The 21,441-nt window shown below is 40.9% G+C and overlaps 1 protein-coding gene across 1 annotated transcript; it reads left to right on the top strand.

The window, feature by feature from the left end:
• The first annotated feature begins 2,563 nt into the window (after positions 1-2,563).
• On the top strand, positions 2,564-19,247 carry LOC149063665 (phenoloxidase-activating factor 2-like). The gene is made up of 7 exons (XM_089255936.1): positions 2,564-2,848; positions 9,648-9,747; positions 9,866-10,104; positions 12,993-13,090; positions 16,815-17,095; positions 18,781-18,932; positions 19,035-19,247. Exons 1-7 carry the CDS (start codon positions 2,843-2,845, stop codon positions 19,194-19,196), a joined length of 1,038 nt encoding a protein of 345 aa, XP_089112062.1. The 5' UTR covers positions 2,564-2,842; the 3' UTR covers positions 19,197-19,247.
• Positions 19,248-21,441: the final 2,194 nt, after the last annotated feature.

Genomic DNA, 21,441 nt, shown 5'->3' with positions numbered 1-21,441 from the left:
TACAATTATTCAATCATTACACTTCACCCATAGTTAGAAAAAAGTTGATGCCAGATGGCAGCACTACGCATAACAAGCATTACACAGAAACAAACCCATTCTGGTAGGGGCGTAGCCAGAAATTTCGTTCGGGGGGGGGGGGCCAAAGTGACAGAACAATGGATTTGGCCATCTTTTTTCCTTTTTTGGGTCATTTTCTCACATTTCGGGGGGGGGGGACCAGACCCCCAAGCCCCCCTCCCCTCGCTACGCCCTTGCATTCTGGCATCAATTAGTTGGAAGTTCCGCAGAGGAATATGGGCGAAATGCATGTCTGGTTCAGTAGTAGTGGTCCAATGCCTGAGCGAGACATGCTCATGTGAAGAATGTGGAGAAACAAAAGTTTCTAATTTTCCTCTGCTTTTCTAACATGGGCCGCGTTCATATGAAACAAAACCATTCACGTGTAACACCATCTGGTCAAAGCAAAGTTAATGCACGCGGCAACACCAACTTCTCTATCTCTCAGATCACTTATTCGCGTTTAAAGGTGTGGGGCTTTCTGATGATCATTAGTACCGAGAGAGAAAATTTTAAAAACAGAAATTCTTTTGTTCTCAATGCTCAAAATATTCGAGATTATGGCCACTGAAATTCACTAATAAACTTAAAAATATGTTAAAATAGGCATTTATGGCAGGGAAACTTATAGACCAGGGGCGTACGCAGGATCGAAATTTGGGGGGGGGGCGGGGTACAAGAAATTCCACTTCCAGAGAGATTTTGAGTTGCCACCCTTCAAAAAACATTTGAATCAAGGGCGTAGCCGGGGGGGGGGACTTGGGGGTCTGGTTCCCCCCCCCCCCGAAATGTGAGAAAATGACCGAAAAAAGGGAAAAAGATGGCCGAATCTATTGTTCTGTCACTTTGGTCCCCCCCCCCCGAAATGAAAGTGGTCCCTCCCCCCGAACGAAATTTCTGGCTACGCCCCTGATTTGAATTAACAGAAATTAATTTAAATAGCATATACATGAAAGGAATTTTCTTTCAATATTTTAATTTTTTCGCGAAAATACCAAAAAATAAAATTAAATTTATGGTTAGCTTGGGGGAAGGGAGAAGGGCACGAGCCCTTCATGCCCATCCCTCCCTGCGGTACGTCTTTACCTCAGACCCGAGACGTTTGGTCGGTCCTCGTTTGCATGAAAAGCATTTTTTGAAAGAAAGTATTGAAAATAAAATCTTTAAAAGATTTTGCTAGCGTTTCGGAAATTTAGGCGCATATGGGAAGGGGGGGGGGTGGGGGGAAAAAGGCAGATCACCTCTCCCCAGTTCAGTGAAAAAGTTGTATTATATTGCATAGGGTACAGAGTGCCGGGCCCTGATATCATTCATACCGGGCAGCGAGTGATTAGCCGTTTCATTTTTCCTCATTCATTTTCCGTTAGTCGCGAGTGTTTGACCGGGCATTCGACTCGCAAAAATGAATGAAACCGGGCCGCGGGCTTGAAAAGGTTGAGAACCACTGGCATAAGTAGTGATGGTGGTGAAGATGGACATTCACCCCCCCCTCCCCGTTCACTATGGGGTCATTCAAGTATTACTTCAGCATCGAGGGGGGGAGGGGGTTTTGGATTTACTGACTTTTGATGACAAGGGGGAGGGGGGTTTGAAGATTGCTTACTTCATCAACCACCCTTTTTGAAGATATGAAATATTCTGACCTGCTGACGAAATTTTGCTGACGGGGGGGGAGGGGAGTCAGTGTTTTGCTGAATTTTGCTGACAAGGGGGGGGGGTGTCAAAAATGGCTGAAAATCTGCTTACGTAATACTTGAATGGCCCCTATACACAACGTCGGTGATTCTCTCCCCACGCTCCATTCAAAGGAGTCTGTACCGCTTACGTTCGGATTGAATTCTCGCGAAAGAAATTGGTGCGATTCGAATTTGCAAAGGATTCAACTTACGAACGATGATCGGAACGAAACTTGTTCGTAAGCCGAGGAGTGGCCGCGTTTATTATCATTCATGTGCTATGAATTTAGTGATATAAGCTCGACAGCAAAAGTAATCAGGGGTCCACCTCATTGACCAAGATGTCGGACAGGTCAGCCGTATAAGCCCCCATATCGAATCCTTGCTTGGATTCTGTATGGGGTATCCCCCACTTTTATTCCACCTGTAAGGTCAGCCTAGTATTTTAAGGAGCTCTATCCGACTGAACACAATAGTTAATACAAACAATGCGATAATTAATTGAAACAACATGACGAAACAAATAAAACTACAAAAAATGTCGTTATTTTATTCGATTTCTTTGGGCTCGTACAATGTAGTACACACGTCATAACATCATACACCGGGTCGTCCATTCATTCATGTTTGTATTGCATACATGTCTGGTAGCAATTTCCTCTGATGAAATCTTGTTTTTATGCCATGGCTCATCATCATCATCGCTTCATTAATGAGGAATATAGGTCTCGATGCACGCTCTGTCGGGCCAGACCTGTTTCGTGACGTCACTAGAAGAACCCTATCCATGGGGCCCGGTGTGAGTTATTATTACCATCATTATTATCATCGTCGTCGTCCTTGCTGTGCGTGACGACACATTGTGTTTCTTTTCCCAGTCTTCGGAAACACTTTTTTTGTTTTGTTTTTATTGAATACTTTGAATTGTTTGTGTTATTTTGGTGCCATGTCGATGATAATAGTACTGGAATGAGTTTGATAGTGCTTAAGGTGCTCCCGATGTGACACCGGTTACGAGGTTGTCGATATCTGTGGGGGCCCCCGGAGATGTGACTTACTGATGTCTTGTCGAGATTTTTTCATCAAGTGTCAAAATATTTCAAAACATGGAAGTGAGTAGGAAAACGAATATTATCTATATTGCATTATTATATATTTTCTTATTATTACCATAAATTAATGTATACGGTCAATGCCGCTTATTATAACCACTGATAATGTTATCATGCAAGTATTGTTGTCACTTTTGCACAGGACGGAGCGGGCTAATATCATAACATGGGGGAAAATTCGTTTATAGTTATCGGGACTTCGGATAATATTATCTTTTTCGTCGAAAGTTATTTTTTCCGCGTTCTTAAGCTAAAGGTTTAACCAAATTTATTTTTGTCCGTGTAAGTTATCGTTATCATCATTTGATCATTTTTGTCGCACCACGGTCATTTTCTGCACGCGAGGGCTAATTAGACCTACAATTTATTGCCGATTCCAAACGGCAGGCTTGTTTTTTATAATCAGGTGCGCTAACCCCTCGATGGGGGACTCCCTGCGGTAGCAATTTTTTCATGTGGTCATGTCACCGTTTTTGTTGTACCCCTGTGTCAGGAAAGTTTTCTGACAAGGACGAACCGTGTATCGAACTCGCGACACCTTTAAACGTACTTTGATACTTTAGGCGAGCATCTTAGCGACCTGGGCTACCTCACTCAAGTTATCGTTATCAAACTGCAAGACTGTGTAAGAGGCTAGAAGGTGTTCTCCTTCACCCTCCCCCCCAACCCGTTGACAAATCATTATGACATGTCATAATCAGCCCGTAGCATTCGCTGTGATCTATGTACGTGTGGACCTGCAATGGCCTTCCTATGGTGCAGGTAAATGCATTCTTGATCAGTTTCTTTCAGTTGGCCAGATTCAATTTTTTTTTTCCGAGGGACTTTCTTAAGGAGTCCATGAAACGTATTGTACATTAAAAAAAAATATTAGATGGTTCTATTCCAGCGCCTCGCAATGGCTCAATAACAAAAAAAAAACGTAGGACTAGAGCTCAAAGGGGAAAAAAGTCCCGTTTTAGAATAGAATAATAATAATGATAATAATAAGAAGAAAAAAGTAGTATTGACCATTTTTTGCAACCAATTGTGTGGGAAAGAAAAGCAGTTATCCGGTTTTACCAATATCAGTTTACTATACCTCCCGTTTGGTAAAACGGGACGTATGGTCATGGTACTTGAAAACGGGACTTTTTCCGTTATAGTTATCATTCGGTTATTGTTATCAGAAACCACGATTCCCTATGCAATCACATTAAGCGGCGTGGACTGTATGTTGTTAAAATCTAAATGATGTAAGCTATTTCATTGCTAATTTCACTCAATAAATCTCGGTCAGGGTGCCATTGCGAGTGTCGCCCGGGGTGCGGGCATTAGATGCTATGCGGGATCGAAGCGGTTCTGAACCATTTTTTTTTTACATGCAGAGTCCTTTTTAGCCCGACGGAGAACCGTAGGACTCATTTTTTTATTTATGTATCAAATTTAGTGACTTATTTGATTGTCCTGGAGCTGCTATGGACTCCATAGCAGCCACCTCATTGAAGTGGGAATGTGCCGCGGATCACTCAAGTGGTCTGGAACAGCAACCCAGGTCACTTGAGTGATTTGTAAATGTGCTGCAAGCGGCAGAAGTGATCTGAGAATGTGCCACTTAGTTCATTCTTAACAAAATTAGGTTTTGAGATCGCGGGCCACATCAGATGACTTCGAGAGCCACATTTGGCCCGCGCATCATGGGTTGAGCATAAATGGTATAGTTGATAGTGGGTGGGAATAAAGAACTATTTGAGGTTGCTGGTACACGTTTCGGTCCACATAACAGTTTTTCTCGCCAAGCCATTTCTGTTGTGCACCTCAGCACCACAAGCCTAAATTTTAGGACGCCAAAATAGCACTGTAAATCGATTAAATGGCCGCAATTACATAGATGCTTGGTCAGTCGGAGCAAGAACGCATTTTTTCGCCCCCCTTTGTAATGTTGAAGGGTAGTTTAAAGGGATAATTTGCGCCCCTCTCTGCTCCGGCGCCTGGGCATCAGATCCGTCTGATTCTCTCTAGTAGCGGCCCTGTTAATTATCAGTCATTTTAAAATTACAGTATCAATATAATCATGTATTCTAATATAATCAATTATAAAATTATCGTAATTAATTACAGAACGGATTATTACGCGTATTATATATATAGAGAGATCGCAAATTTTATAGTGTTTTTTTTCTTTCTTTCAGAAGTAATATTTCATTCCCAATAACGGCCACTTCCCGATAGCGGCCACATTTTCACGGTCCCGTCAGTGGCCGTTGTTGGGAGGTTTTACTGTATAAAATTGTAAGGTATGGACACAAAAGGGAAGTTGCGGTTGCTATATCTCTTTATCTCAGGAGGGATAGACGTATGTGAGTACATCCTATTAATGAACAGGGAACTACAAATGGTGTTTTTAAGGGTATTTACGGCAAATAATCAAAAAATGTCCAGCCAAAATCATCCTTAAATGCAGCTAATTAACCGGGCGATTACCACCTGCACCCAGGGCCGCAACTAGATGCTTGGTCACCCGGGGCAAGCGCACATTTTGACACCCTCTTGTAATGTTGAAGAAGGAAGTTTAGGAATGAAATTTGCGGCCCCCTCGGGTCTAGCGCCCGGGGCACGAGAACCGCATGCTCCTCCCTTAAATGCGGTCCTGCGAATACCCCCCCCCCATTCAACCTAATTTACAAAACTTTTTGTGCGGATGAGGAGCCCGCACTCAAGTTTCGGCATGTGCGGACGTCATCCGGACCCAGACGAACACTTTCTAGTTGCAGGCCTCATTCCGAATCGTCCGAAAGACCCCATTTGTAAACCCTTGGTAAAAACGGACCCGCACCTGGCTCCGTGTGAAAGAGCTCTTAAAAGGTTCCGAGATCGCTAACATGGGAATGTTTCCCAAACTTCAATGTGCTGCTTCAGTGGTTCATCATACCACACAATCGACACCAGATTCACCAACAACGGGTGTTTCCTAACATACGGGGTACAAGATTTTAAACTATAAATTGAGCTCACATACCCCTCACAAGGAGGCCGAGTTACTCCGAATTACAATAATAGGGGGGGGGGTCACATCATGGATATCTTTGAATCTCGAAACAACAAGGATCTTCGAATGAAAAATATTCAATGTAATGGGTAATGATTGTTGGCAAGTTCAAGGTTAAACCGTAGGCGAACGAATAATGCGTAGGATTCTGGAAATAACGAGGTTATTGTCGCATAAAAATACAGGTTCCAACTCCTAAATTACAAGATGCCTTGTGTAAGTAATGGTTGTCTTTAAAAAAAAAACAGGTTCTTTTTTTCTTATTTATACTCCGCCATTAGCTTTTTAAAGCATCATATTTCAGCTGACCATATAACCCATATTTTACTGGGTATTTCCATATTTCTTTGTCGTCCCGAATTTTTTTTTGTCAAGTATTTTTGTCAACGAAATTTTAAGGTTTACTGAAATCAAGGATCGGAATCATTTCCATAACTTGAGCCATTTTTGATCACTCATCCGATTCATGACCAAATTGCACAATCTATGTATAGTCCTGAACAGCGTTCGCCAACCCCCTGAAATTCATTTTCACGCCCCTTCCCCCTGAAATTTCCTTTGGGAGTGAAAATGCTCCTCAAAATTTAGATTGAATTTTTTTTTTGAAATTATTTTTCACCGTTAAAAGAATATACCCGTCATTTCTCTAAAAATACTCCTCAAAATTTTGGAGAGGAGTGAAATTACTGTTTATAAAAAAATCTCGGATAACACTGGTTCTGACTGATTCATCATCGCCGAGCCGAAACCGCTGAAACTACACTGCTCGAAACAATTAGGGGAGCAAGCAAAAAAGTGAAGAAAACCGTGCGAGACAGCCACGTATTGGCATACAATGGATAGTACACGCGTATCAATGCGCAATACAGAAAAAAGACGTAAAAAAATTTGGAATTAAGCTTTAATTCTTTGAAAATATGGAAAAAACATGAAAAGATGATTTAGGGCAACAATTTGGTTTCATGTAAACGATAAAAAAAAGTACTGTTTAGACATGATGCATGAGTTTTAATAGGGCGTGTGGTCTCCTCGAACAACTAAGACTGCTGCACACCTGTTTGCCATGGATGCGATGAGGTTATCGATCAGATTTTGGGGAATACTGTTCCACTCCTCAAGAAGTGCAATCTGCAAGTCTCGGACAGTAACAGGCGGCCTTGGTCGCGCAGCAATGCGTCGTCAAGTCAGGGATGGATTCAAGTCAGGAGAGCACGCTGGCCATTCCATACGCTGTATTGTTTCAGCTTCAAGCATGTTCTCCACCAGACGAGCTCTATGCGGTCGGGCATTATCATCCTGGAAAACAAAGAAATCTCCAATGGCTCCAGCGTAAGGGATGACATGAGGTCGCAGTATTCAGTGAAATGTTAGCTTCTAGCCTCATAAGAGCACCAATTGAAATGTAACAAAAATTTTGGGTCTTGAAGTCTTTTATCATCATATAGGCATAATCAGTGTTTGTGAAATTGTGTTCTGTTAGTCATGTGTAGGTGCTACATAGTGGCCTCATTTGTTCAGATATTTTCCTTTATTTAAAATTAATTTTTCAAATTCAAAATTGAGAATGTAAATTAGAAAGTTCACGTTAAAATTTAAAAAAGTTTGAAAAGTCAAAATAGAACAATTCAAATTAAATAAACATTACACCGCAGTTCTGGCGACTCCAACAGCGTCCGCGACACTACGTTGTGTTTGCCCGGATTCCAGTCTGCCTATAACACGCCATGCCATGGATTCCGGTAAATCACGTTGTTGAGACATCCTCAAGTCACCTTGTCTCAAAGAAAAATACTGCGCAATCGAATTTCATAGTTACGGCAGTAAAACAGACGTTTCTGCAACATCCCGATTTCTGCCCTTATCTCCTTTTTCTGGTTTTTGACGTCATGAACTTTGATTTGCATATGAAGTTTTCTTCTTCCGTTTCCTGCTAGGCTTTAAATTATGGATGATTCATTTTATGTTACTTATCGCTTTACATCTTTGCGTAATTTTGTTAAAACCATGTGCTCCCCTAATTGTTTTGAGCAGTGTATATTCATAAAATTCAGTCAAACATTGTGTTTCATGTTTCATGACGTGAAAACTCACTAAGAAGGGATTTTCCGAATTTCGTCATAAGTTGGGAACGGAGGGGGGAAAGGGTGAGTTCAAAGGTAACAGAGAACTCACGCCCCAAGCCGAAACCGCTGAAGCTATATTCATGAAATTTGGTCACAAGTTTTATATTTCATGACATAGGGGTTTCTCGAATTTCGTCCCCTAAGGGGATCATAAGGGGGGGGGGGTCTTGTGGAGAAATCACGCCTAGTCGATACCGCTGAAGCTATAAATATGAAATTTGGTCAGTATTTTTGTGTGAGGGTGAGGGGGCGGATTCAAAGGTTATATGGAGCAATCATCACTGAGCCGAAATCGCTGAAGCCATGAATATTAAATTTGGCCATCATTATATTTCATAATGTAGACATTCACTAAGACGGGATTTCTGAAAATTCAAGAGCATTGAGGCCCCCCCCCCCCCACTCCCGGGCTAAGCGATTTTTCTGAGGCCCTTTACCCAATAAGTCTTCTAAGAATTTGTAAGGCTCATCAAGCCTTCCGAACGTCTGTATGGAGGGGGGGGGGGGAGGGGGTTCAGAAAGTTTGATATTGCCAATAAGTAGTTTTAAGAAACTAGGCAGTAGTTTTGTAAGCAGTTAATAAGACTGGTTCTTGCTTGGTATGGGTTAACAAGTCTTCTAAGCCTTTTAATGGTGTAATGGGGAAATCCAATGATGATCTGACCAGGAGGGCCGTTTCAAGAGCATTGAGGGCTTCCCCCCCCCCCCCCCCCCGGGGGCTAAGCGATTTTTCTGAGGCCCTTTACCTGACTATATAAATGTCTGCCTACCAATTTACAATGGTACCAATTCGAGATTGATTACTAAGGCTAGGATTTCTATGATTTTGCTAATTTCGCGCTATTTTCACGCGATAGATAATTTTTTTTCGTGATTTTCAAAATTGTAGGTGCTGGTCGTGTGCGACAAAAATGATCAAATGATATTTTTTCATGATTTTCAGTGATTTTAAGGTATTTTTTTTTCGCGATTTTCAGAATTTGTCATATTTTGCATATTTCAGCAAAAAAATGAAGAGAGATATGTCCCCCAAGCTCTCTTTTCCCTGTCTTCATTTTTTGCAATTGGCGATTTTAGCAATTGACAATTTTGCTTACCTTTAACATCGTTTCCGGCAATGAATGGCGATATTAGCAACTACCGGCAATTTTATTTTTTGCGCACTTTTGGCACCATTTTTGGCAACGATTGGCGATTTCCTACAATTTCCCGTATTTTTCTGAAAGAAATATGGTCAGCCTATTCATAAAAGTACATTTTTAGGGTATAAATGAATTTTTTATGGAGCAGTTTTATTTCGTCAGTTTTTAGGTCATACTCATAGTCCTAGTATCTCAAATTTCAACCCTGGGGGCCCCCCCAATAGCACTTGAGAGACCCCCCCGGGCTGTGCCTATTCGTTTAGACGGCACCATGTCCTTCACCTTAGAATGTTGATCTAATGCTTCTACTGAACTGTTCACGCATCGTCGTTGGGAAAACGTATTGCTAGCATTGCGACAACGGGCCAAAGAGCGATATTACGCAATTTGAGAAACATTGAACAAGAAAATTTATAACAGATTTTTACGTCACATTCAGTAATAACATAGGTACCTAGCATTGATGCCATATAATACCATGAATTATATCCTTGATGTTTTCTCAGGTGAGAAATACACAGGCGTTGCACCTGCTGCTCTTGTTGCTGCATCTCTCGGCGTTGGAGCTATCTTGGTCCAAGGCTCAGTTCGTCGGCTCCAATAATGGTAAGGTTGCATTCTCTCTCTCTCTCTCTCTCTCACACACACTGGTTTTTTCAGAAATTAGTATTTCAATGAGAATGTTAATTGACAACTCTCTAAAATGGAGGCGATTTTTTTAAAGGTGATACAACGAGGCAATGCCAGTGCATGGAATATTGGAGGTGCATAGCGTCTGGTGGAACCATGTACTCGTACTGTACTTACAGTGGCAAAGTTTGCTGCTTCGTCGAGGCCAATTCTGTGACCGTAGGAATACTGCCGGCTGTCATCCCGAAGCCTATCAAGAGCACCAACTGTGGCATCAAGGGGACCAATCGGAACGGAGATGGCGAGTCTGATGCCGGAGAGTGGGCTTGGCACGTAAGTGAAATTATAAGGCGAGTCGTTCACTGGAAGCTAGCTACAAGCCATAACAAGTTGCGTGTATGACTAAGCAGCTGCGCATACATGTTACGGACTCGTTATCACTCTCAGTAGTTTCCAGTGGACGACCAGCCTAAGTGTACTAAAATGGATGATAAGTAGGGATACGTAAATTTCGTATTTACGAAATAACCGCGATAAATGCGAAATTTGCCAATTTTAACGAAAAAATGCAAAAATGCGAATTTTTACTACTTTTTTGCAAAATCTCGATAATTTAAATTTTATCGTTAATTCTTCCGTGTGTTTCCAAGCTATAATTGGCACCTTAAAAGAATAAGAAACTAAATACGAAAATAAAGGATCTAGTATAAGACCTCATCGCGTTATACGGCTGCGTGCTTCAAATTATTAAAACTCTTCTTGGTGACAACATTTTGCACTACCAATGCTGGGCGCACAAAGTGGATTTTGTGGGTGACGCATTCATTAAAATTCAAAGAATTTAATTCTGTTGTGGCCAAGACGAAGATAACTTTTCTTGCACTCAAGAAAAATGAGCAGTGCGCACTTAAGCTGCCAAAAACAAAAAAGAGTATCACTGTATAACTGTAGGCTATTACTGGCAGCAAAATTCTTCCCGACGCCTGTAGCAACCAGTTAGAATTCGTGGTTCAAAGGTGTTGTTCATCTGAGCGAATATCATATATTGCTGCTTTTCTCAATAAATATGAAGACGATTGCTCCAGCATAAGTTTCTTAAGTTTTGACAATGAAATTCTAGCTCCTAAAATACGGGTTTAGTTGACTTTTGTTTCCGAGTTCTGTAGGAAAATTATGCTAATCGGCAATTTGAAAGGATCAAACTTTTCATTTGCACATGTTTTGTAGAGTAAATTAGTAGATTTGAAATCTTTTTGGGCTCAAGGGGCCTTCAAGGGGGAAAAAATTGACAAACGAGTGCAGTAGAGTCTCGCTTATCCGACGTAAACGGGCCGGCAGAACGTCGGATAATACGGAGGTGTTAAGGGAAGGCCTATTAAACTTCAAATCTATATATATAAAATTGATTTTCTGTGTGTCTGTGTGTGTGTGTGTGTTCTCTATACAAATCTACAATTTTAGATCGATCGTCACCAAATTTTGTATATATGGACCCAAATGGGACCTGACTTAAACGATAGGCTACTTTAAAAGTTCGTCAGAGCAAGGCAAATGCCCAAAATGGGCTAAAAACAATGGTTTTTGGGCCTCAACAATCACTTTCCGAACGTTTACTTTGGTTACCGTGGTTCTCTAGCAATGCGTTTCAGACGTGTTTTATGCCCTTACAATGGTTTGTCACTTCTCTAATCCTGTTAGCATATGTATAATAGTTTATGCCTTTATAATGGTTGGCCACATTTTCAATACTCTCAATAAATGAGGCTTTTTGAATATACGTCATAATCAGCATCGCTTTGAGGGTCAGGAAAAGGGTAATCCTCATAGAAATCAGTGTTAAAATTGCCGATTTTACTGTAGAAATGCGGAAATTTGGCGGGGTTTTCCGCCACACATTAATTTATTGAATTCTAGATTTTTGAAATATTGAGTTCGCTTAGAGATATACGAAGCCCAGGAGATTAAATATGAAGTAATTAGCCAGACCTACTTTTGAGTTGGATATCCATGCAATAACATTGATTTCAACTTTTTATTTATATCTCCTCAAGCATGAAAATTAATGTCTCCTTGTTGTCTAACTGCATAAATTCATATAATTTAGATTGTTTTAAAATTAATTATGGGCTCATAAAGTACATCGAAGAAATTCCACAGTTTTACTATTTTTTGAAGCAGAAACCGGCAGATGAATAACTAGAACTTCAGGGGGGGGGGGATCGAAATACTTGGCACCCATTGAAAAAGAAAAAATATATATATTCATTACTACGTTTCTTTAAATCTAGATTTGTTTATTTCATGAGTCGCGCAGTAAGTCGCCATATTGGTTCAACTTGATCACGGTTTGTATGTCCCTCAAAAGAAAGAGGGACATATCACGTGATCCAAAAAGCTTCATTGAAGAAAACCCGGGCAACGCCGGGTATTATAGCTAGTTATGTTATAATTTTGCACATTACGAACCTAATAATCATGTTTACATTAAAACAACAGAAAAAATTAAGTGAGAAAATGAACTTACAGTTGCAGAATATTTTGAAGTTAAATACAGTACTTAAAAAAGTTCAGTCCTGTGATAATTTAAAAAGAATTATTGATCGTAGTCTACTTTCCTGACGAGTGCCGTTTCTTCGCTGCCAAATCTCGCCATTTCTGCAGCGTCATTATGTCGATTCCTGTAGCTTCTTATTGTTGCTCAATGTATTTAATTGCAGTTTCTAGAGCCTTAACTCCGTCGTTATGAGAAATTCTGGAAGCTCAACAGTTGGCGTTTGATCATTTTTTTGTTTTTGAGGTGGGACGTCGGCACGGAAGGTCGGTTAAACGAGACTCTTCTGTATATTGGAATTGATGAACAGCATGGTATTCTTCTGAAGACACAGCAGCAGAAGAGAGGTAAAATAAATTGACTTCGCACATGGCATCCAACCAGTGTCGTCTTAATGCACGGGTCCGACCGAGCACGGCCCAGAAACCTCAAGTGCAGAGAGGCCTCATGAAAATGAGATCTTGTTCAAATTATTGAGAGTAAGCATTTCTTTAGCATCAAGCCTTTGCTTCATTAAGCATTTCTAGCAAGGTAGGGGGGAGGGGCCTCAGAAAAATCATTTTAGCCGAAGGCTTATGATATGCTGTTTTTTTAAAATATGTTATGCATACGAGGATTACGTACTGGATATATTTTTCTTGTGTTTTTATGGACGGATGCCATTGCACAGGTGGCGGTGCTGGAGAAGCCGCAGGAGCTGTATGTCTGCGGAGCGTCTTTGGTCGATGAATATTTTGTGTTGACTGCGGCCCACTGCGTCGATGAATAGTAAGTATGAACATTTTTTTTTAACTGCGAGTGTAATTAGGATGTTACCCTCTAGGACCCTCACATGTTTAAAAATTTTCTATGTCACTCTTTTAGTCGCTCACAGCCTTGTTCTCTACCTCTCTCTTTTTGGTCACTGATGCTTGCAAATTTTCTACGGATTCACGGATCTACTCCCTTGCCGTGTGGCGCACGAGTTGCCTCCTGCCTCGCACCTCAGTGGCGTAGGGGTAAGATGCTCGTCTTCCACTATAAAGGTTACCGTCAAGGTTCGTGGGTTCGAATTCCGGGAAACAACATTAGAAACAAGTTCTTTACATACCGAGCCGAGGGAGGACCACCGTTACATGGCGTCTTCATTTCCCACCCAACTCCACTGGTTGGAAATTGACGTATGGCGATATATGACCGGGGTTGGTGTGCGGTAAAGTAGTTCCTTGCCGTTTAGGTATCCGTTTCTGAACCCAAGTTCGAGGCGCGAGACCATATGTCCCGTGATGCGGGACATTCAAATTCAAAAAAATAAAATACGTATTAAGCAAGAATGTGACGTATTTTGAGTGATTTTCTTGTATTTTTGGTCATTTTCACTGTTCCATAGATTTGTCCCGTTTTTTTTTAACAAAGCATATTTGGATTTGCAATTTTTACTGAGAAAACTGCAAATGAAAATAATTTCATCATTATAAATTATATTATGATAATTACGCTGTAAATATTTATCTGTCATGTTCTAAGCTATTGTCCGTGAACTACATTTTTTTTTCAGTTCATTGCAATTTCCAGCAATTTTTCATTACCCAGTAGTTGCTAATTTTTTAGCAATAACTGGTGATTTCGCCAACTTATGGCAATGTTTTTTGGTGAAAATTGCTGATGTTAATTTTTTTTTTACAAAATTTGAGTTTCCATTTCCCGCGTTTTTTCTAAATGAAATATGGTCACCCAAGTCGTGATGGAAATCAATTCCATTGGGAAATTATTATTTTTTCACTGCAATTTGCAGCAGCTTTTGTTACTTCTTCCTCCTTCAGCAATTTCTGTAATAACTAGCAAATTCATCGTAAATTGCATTTCTTGCCTACTACTATTATATATCCCGTATCGCAATTTCCCGTGTTTTTTTAGTTGAGATATGGTTACCCTAAGAACGAAGATATAATTTTCTATTTTAAAACATGTGAAGATATTACTGCACTATATACCCATTACAAGAATTCCATAATATTTCGGTGAGTTAGAATTTAATTATAAAGTCTCTGCGGACCACCTGTGCCATTGTCGTGGACCATAGATTGAGAAACACTGGTCTAGGTGATTGACATGCTTGTAAACTCTCTAGGTCATTCTTTTACACAGGGCCGTCATTTCAACTTTTTCCGGGGGGGGGGGGGCAAAGCACACGTACTCAATGTATGTATATATATATATATTTGCAAATATATATACAATTTTTAGTGTATTTTCAAAAGTCGCGGGGGGGGGGGGAGCAACGGCCGAAGAACCGCCCAAGAACTCCGAAAGGTATAACCACCAGATCACGCTCATCTTATAGTAAAGAGTTGATTTGAAATCGTAGTATCGCCAAGACTAATTAAGATGGATTGTCTCTGGAATATAATCTCAATTTACAATTTGATTAGACATTCGTCAGTACAAAATGGCGATAGGCGCAACGTCGCCTGGCTCCCAGTAGATGAGTTTCAGTGACGAGGGCGCAGATCGTACATTCTAGTAGGGTCCGGGCGAAAGGACCTAGCTGGTACATAGTCGTCATCAGCACCTGGTTTACGCTTCGTACCAACCCATTTGGTATGGATATGATGAAGATTTTTGTCCAGGAATTGGATCAGCTGGCGAAGTCGGCCGAAGTTGATGGGGCTCTGAAGTACGCGTCGCTTCCAGCAAAGCTTTCCATTATCCGGAATGTGGCCGAAATGGAACTGTTTAGTGTGCGGGCAGGAACACAGATAATGCTGTAATGTCCCGACTTGACCACAACGACACTTGTCATTGTTGGACTTTTTGAAACGTTCTAAATATACTGGTAACGGACCCATGCTCTGTAACCATAATAATCTTTTCGCGCGACCAAATGAAAGGATGCCAGCGAACATGCCGTTGGATTCTATATGCGTCTTTCGGGACGTTATGATCCCACTATGCTTACCACTTTCTCAACAGCTCACTCTTTAATTGGTATTTGACGTGGCTGCGTAGCAGTAAGTGTTGTTCCTCTGTGGTCGAACTAGTGGCATCCTTGGCCAGACGATCAGCCATCTCATTACCTGTAATTCCTGTGTGAGCTTTAACCCATATTATACGAAAGTAGGATAGGCTGGTTCGACTCTGGACCACCATCGACATTAGGGAAATATATTTCGCGTTTTGATATTCTATAAATTCTTCATCCGACTCCAATGTCGACGACTTTGTTTTCGAGTGAAGCAAGTAGACTCTCATCACAAGTTTGAGTACATTAAGACGGGAGAGCTTATAGAATGATGTCTATTTGATATTGATTTACAGGGAGTGGTGTATTATAGAACTTGGCATTATTTTTACGTAATGCTTATTAATGGGAAACATGGTATGGACATTATAATATTTACTATTGTAATTGTGATTTGTAGTGTGATTTTATTATATACTCGATTCATTTATTAAAGTCTTGTTTTTGGAAGTAAAATTTTGAATTTACACAAGAACAAAATAAGTTAAGTCTGAGTTGCTTTTATGATAAAAAATATATACATGTCAATGTATGTACACGAATCGAATGATGGGAGCAAAGTAGCTGTCGGATCCTATGAATATCCTGATGTGTTGAGCGGGGATCGCAGATAGCTTGAAGGCAAGAAGAGCTATCTGAATGTATGACCACCGGGGAGCTTTGTTGCGAGGCCCAGATGACCACATTCAAGATTGCATACGCCTCCGCTTGCGCCCTGCGTCAGACGACTACTCCAAGTCTCTTTAACTACATCCGATGAATCGAGGACTACGTATGCCCATGCCGTTGCCTCCCCGATCCGAGAGCCGTCAGTACGTCATGTAGTCATATACTACATGTACGTACATGTAATAATACACAAACACAAAAAGTACAGCCGAATCCCATTTTAACGAATGATAATATATAACTATAACTATACCGTTATAGCGAAAATCTCGTTTTAACGAACACTTTTCTAATCCCCTAGATAAGTTTACATATGAACAATGCAAAAACCTGAAATTTCTTTATAACGAAATTTCGTAATAACGAAGTGATTTCTCCGGTCGCTTGGAATTCGTTATAACGGGATTCGACTGTAATTACAACGCGACACATATACGAGCATACACGTGCAACATACATGGACCACTTCTGTTGTGCCTAAGGGATTAGTGCGATCCCTCCGGATAGGCAAACTAGAATATCTATATTGGTGGCAAACACACATATAGAAAGCAGAGTGAATAGCATAAACATGGTTTTCGCAATCAATCTAATGAATTCTCCCATTATACTAATTGACCACCTATTTCTTAAATTTACCACCCTGGGATATAGACCCCCTCCCCGGCTAAAGCCCCTCACCCCCCGTAAATACATCTGTTTCTCATAGTCGAAATGTGAGGGTCAAACTCGTGACCGAGCCCTGTCTGGTAGAATGTCAGACCATCTATTTTGGTTATTTCTTGAATGATATTATAAAACGAACCTTTTCATTTTTTTCAGCAGGTCCCCATTATCGCTGAAGGTACGTCTCGGCGAATACGACGTCTCAAGTACGAACGAGCCCTACGGACACCAGGAGCACGACGTCTCACAGATCATAGTCCACCCAAACTTCAACAACCGGACGTTGCTGCACGACGTCGCGCTGTTGCGCATGTCACTTCCAGCTCGGCGGAAGCCCAACATCAACGTCGTGTGTCTGCCCGACCAGGGCGACACGAACAATCACCACATCATCTCACGAAGGTGCTTCATCACCGGCTGGGGCAAACGATCCGAAAGTGAGCCCATATAACATTTACATCGATATTACATCATGATGATACCAGTAATTGCTGTATACGAAGGTTTTTAACAGCTGGCTGAGATGCGAAGATATATTTTGGAAAGAGAGAAAACTCAACCGCTCCTGCGGGGTATTGAACCCACGTCCTTTCACTTTCCGGGTGAACGCCCTAGACCAGTGGTTCTCAACCTTTTCGAGCCCGCGGTCCGGTTTCATTCATTTTTGTGAATCGAAGCCCCAGTTAAATACATGACCAATGGAAAATGAATAAGGGAAAATGAAACGATAATCACTCGCGGCCCAGTATGAATGAGGTCAGGGCCCGGTACCGGGCCGCGGCACGCGGTTGAGAAACACTGCACTAGACTACAGAGGAAACGAATATCTCAATCTTTTCTTGGAGCTCGTGTGCACTGAACGAGACCGTACATGGACGGTCGGACCTACTACGAGCTCCAAGGGAACATTGAGATATTCGTTGCCTCTGTAGTAGAGTGTTCTAGGGCGTTTACCCAGAAAGTGAAAGGACGTGGGTTCAATTCCCAGCAGGGGCAGTTGAATTTTTTCTCTTTCCAAAAATATATCTTCGCAGCAGCCAGCTGTTAAAAACCTTTGTATGGATAGCGGAGAGTGACATCATCCTCAAAATTACTGTATACCCCCTACATACATACACCAATAATTATTGTCTACCATCAAGGAATTCAAAAGAGAGGGGAAAGAGACGAGCAGAAATCCACGAAAATTCAACGAAGTTCGATGTTCGAAATAGGACAAGGAGATATTAAGTAGAAATTCAGGAAAGGGCAAAAGGGAGCAGAAATTTAAAAGAATGACAAAGAAATTCGCAAAAATAGAAGAAAAAAAGATGAAGAAATGGGCAGAAATTCAGCAAGGGCAAGGAGATGGACGGAAATTGAGTGAAAAGCTAAGGGGAGAAAAATTTCGAGCAAAAGGAAAGAGGACAGAAACTCAGAAATGGCAAAGAGATCGGTAGAAATTAGATCGGTAGAAATCCCGAGGGAGGCAGAAATTCAGAAAGGGTAAGGAGATGGATATAAACTCAGAAATATATAGTAAGGAGATGGGTAGAAATTCGGGAATAAGCTGGTGGTGTGGGGAGCAATTGAGAAATTCCAAGACGGGTAGGGATTTTTTTAAAAAAGCAAACGGGAAGCAGAAATTCAGAAAGGGCTAGAAATTTAGGAATAAGCAAAGGGGAGGAAAAATTCAAGAAAAATAGAAATAGGGACAGAAATTCGGAAATGGCAAGGAAATGGGTAGAAATTCTGGAATATGCTGGGGGGGGGGGCAATTGAGAAAGGGTAAGAAGATGGGTAGAAATTCTGGAAGAAAAAGAAGCAAACGGAACAGAAATTCAGAAATAGCAAGAAAATGGGTAGAAATTCAGGAATAATCCCAGGAAGAGAGGCAGAAATTCTCAGAAAAGGAGAAGAAGACACGCAGACATTTTAGGAATAGTCAGAAAGGAGGGATCCAAAATATAAAAAAAACGCCCCTGACAATGGTTGGTACGCCCCTAGGAATAGCGCGATGCGCACTTTCAAAACCACTGCACTATAGAGACACAACTTTGTTCTTTCTCCTCCCCTCATGTTTGTTATTTAACTTCCCTTATTACATCTCTCTCTATAAAATGAGTTGTTTTCAACGCATCAGGTGGAGATCTCTCGGTGAAACTGAAAGAGGTCAACATACCGCTATGGCGCAACGACGACTGCGAAAGGGCACTGAAATTCCACTTTGGCCAAAACTACAAGCTACCAGGGACTTCCATCTGCGCAGGCGCAGAGGGAAGGGACGCGTGTGACGTGAGTATCTGACAATTTCGGTTCCGAAAAGATGTAACTTTTTGTATGGAAAAAAAGAAACATTCCTCATACCACGAAATTTATGGAAATTTCAACTTCCAGGGTGATGGTGGCGGACCTCTGGTGTGCGAGAAGAACGATCGGTGGTACCAAGTTGGCATAGTATCGTTCGGGATCGGCTGCGGGCGACCGAACACACCTGGCATCTACAGCAGGGTCGAGAGCTATAGAAGCTGGATCCATGGAGTCATCGCTCAGTCTTGATATTTAATTAACAGCAGAGTTTTTTTTAGCAATAAAATGCAAAATAATTAATTAGCGAATGGAGTTCAGTTCTTGTGTGGAGTTGCTGTTGCTGAGAAAGCTGAACGTTTCAAAAGCATCATTGACCCTCGGGCAAAGGGTTTTCTACGTCCCTGTTTACCACAGCTGGAAATAGCCTACCATTTCACATATTTTAAAAAACAATCGCCACAGCAGCCATGACATGATCGCCAGAACTACGCCACCAGACTTATCCCATAGCCGAGATCTCTTCCAGCCCGGCTATGTGTGCGATTAGGAAGCCAGTGCCGGGTTGGAAGAACTCTCGAACTCTACAGAATAAGGGTATTAATACAAATACAACGCCAAAACAGGTAAAAATGCCCAACGAGGTAGCTGAGAACAATTAACTAGGACTGGGAATCGATTAAAAATTTTAACTGGTTAATCTAAAATTTTCGATCGATCAACAGACCTATTAATCGAATTTTAACCGAATATTTTTCGTAATTAAATATAATATTAACTGATGCCATAAAAATACTATTTATTCATTTCATACACCTATTCGTTAGTTGTAAACAAATATAAGGATAATTTAAAAGAAATGAAGGTGGCTCCCCCACATGAAGTAGTTTAAGATGCTGAACGTTACTTGTCAAATCTTGGAGTTTCTCTCTCTTCACTTGGATCTTGTCATTTAAATCAGTTACTTTAGGTTAATCACTGATTTCGAAACTACTTCCAATCTTCATACTGTTGCTTGTTTCCCTAGAAACTCTTGTCGGATATTACTAGTTGGGCAAGAGGAGCCGATTCTTCTCAAATGCAAATGCAAAGGCCACAACAGGTGAACTGCCCAACGAAGTGGCTGAAAAAGAAAAATGTCCGCAAAAATGTTGATGTCGAAAAATATATACGGAATACACGAAAACTGCAGTGGGGTTATTCAAGTATTACGTCAGTATCGACGGGGGTTCCGACTTGCTGACTCTTGATGACAAGGGGGGAGGGGGGGGGATTTCGATGATGCTTACGTCATCAACCACCCTTTATGAAAATCTATATATATAAAATTGATTTTCTGTCTGTCTGTCTGTCTGTGTGTGTGTGTGTGTGTGTGTTCTCTATACAAATCTACAATTTAGATCGATCGTCGCCAAATTTTGCGTATATACCAAATGGGACCCGACTTGAACGACTGGCTACTTTAAAATTTCGTCAGAGCATGGCAAATGCCCCAAACGGGCAAAAAACTGTTGGGCGACAATGGTTTTTGGGCTTCAACAATCACTTTCCGAACGTTTACTTTGGTTACCGTGGTTCCCTAGCAATGCGTTTCAGACGTGTATGCCTTTACAATGGTTTTTCACTTCTTTAATGCTGCCAGTATATATGTATAATAGTTTATGCCTTTATAATGGTTCGCCACTTTATTCAATCCTCCCAGTAATGAGAGCTTTTTGAATAGACCATAGATTTGAATAGATTCATCAGCATCGCTTTGATGGTCAGGAAAAGGGTGATCCTCATAGAAATCAGTATTAAAATTGTCGATAAATAAATAATGTAGAAATGCGGAAATTTGGTGGTATCTTCTGTCACATGAATAATTTTAAAAATTGTATTGAATTCTCGATTTTTGAAATATATTGAGTTCGCTTAGAGATAGATATACGAAGCCCAGGAGATTAAATATGAAGCAATTAGCCGGACCTACATTTGAGTTGGACATTCATGCAATAACATTGATTTCAACTTTTTATTTACATCTTCTCAAGCATGAAAACTAATGTCTCCGTATTGTCTTTTAATATTGAACTGCATAAATTCATATTGGTTAGGATATTTAAAAATTAATTATGGGCCCGTAAAAAGTACATCGAAAAAATTCCACAGCTTTAATTATGCATTTTTGGAAGCAGGAACAGGCAGAAATAGATAACTTAAAGTTCGGGGGGGGGGGGGGGGTGGAGAAATCTGAATACCTAGCGCTCCTTAAAAAAGGGGAAAAAAAATATATATACAGTCAAACCTCGTTAGTGCGTCACCAGGTTAACACGTCACTCCGCTTACCGAGTCACTTTTTGGAAGTTCCAATTGTCCTCTGGTAGGAATAGGCAGAGCTATGGCTTGCTCCGTTTAACGAGTCATACCACTTACAAAGTCATATTTTTGCTCTCCCAAGAGTGACTCATTAACGAGGTTTGATTGTATTTCTACGTTTCTTTAAATCTAGATTTGT

This window comes from Pholcus phalangioides, unplaced genomic scaffold (assembly GCF_987345545.1).
Source record: "Pholcus phalangioides strain wild (caught in Gottingen) unplaced genomic scaffold, Ppha-v1.0 ptg000172l_1, whole genome shotgun sequence".
In the NCBI taxonomy this organism is placed as follows: Eukaryota; Metazoa; Arthropoda; class Arachnida; order Araneae; family Pholcidae; genus Pholcus; species Pholcus phalangioides.
The sequence above is the reverse complement of the archived record's forward strand: the minus strand, read 5'-3'. Positions and strand labels throughout refer to the sequence as shown.

Bases quoted from the DNA above. Each gene is read 5' to 3' on its own strand.
- LOC149063665 (XM_089255936.1), top strand. The intron at 10,105-12,992 runs GTAAGTGAAATT...GCCATTGCACAG, and splicing joins CCGGAGAGTGGGCTTGGCAC to GTGGCGGTGCTGGAGAAGCC. The intron at 17,096-18,780 runs GTGAGCCCATAT...TCAACGCATCAG, and splicing joins CTGGGGCAAACGATCCGAAA to GTGGAGATCTCTCGGTGAAA.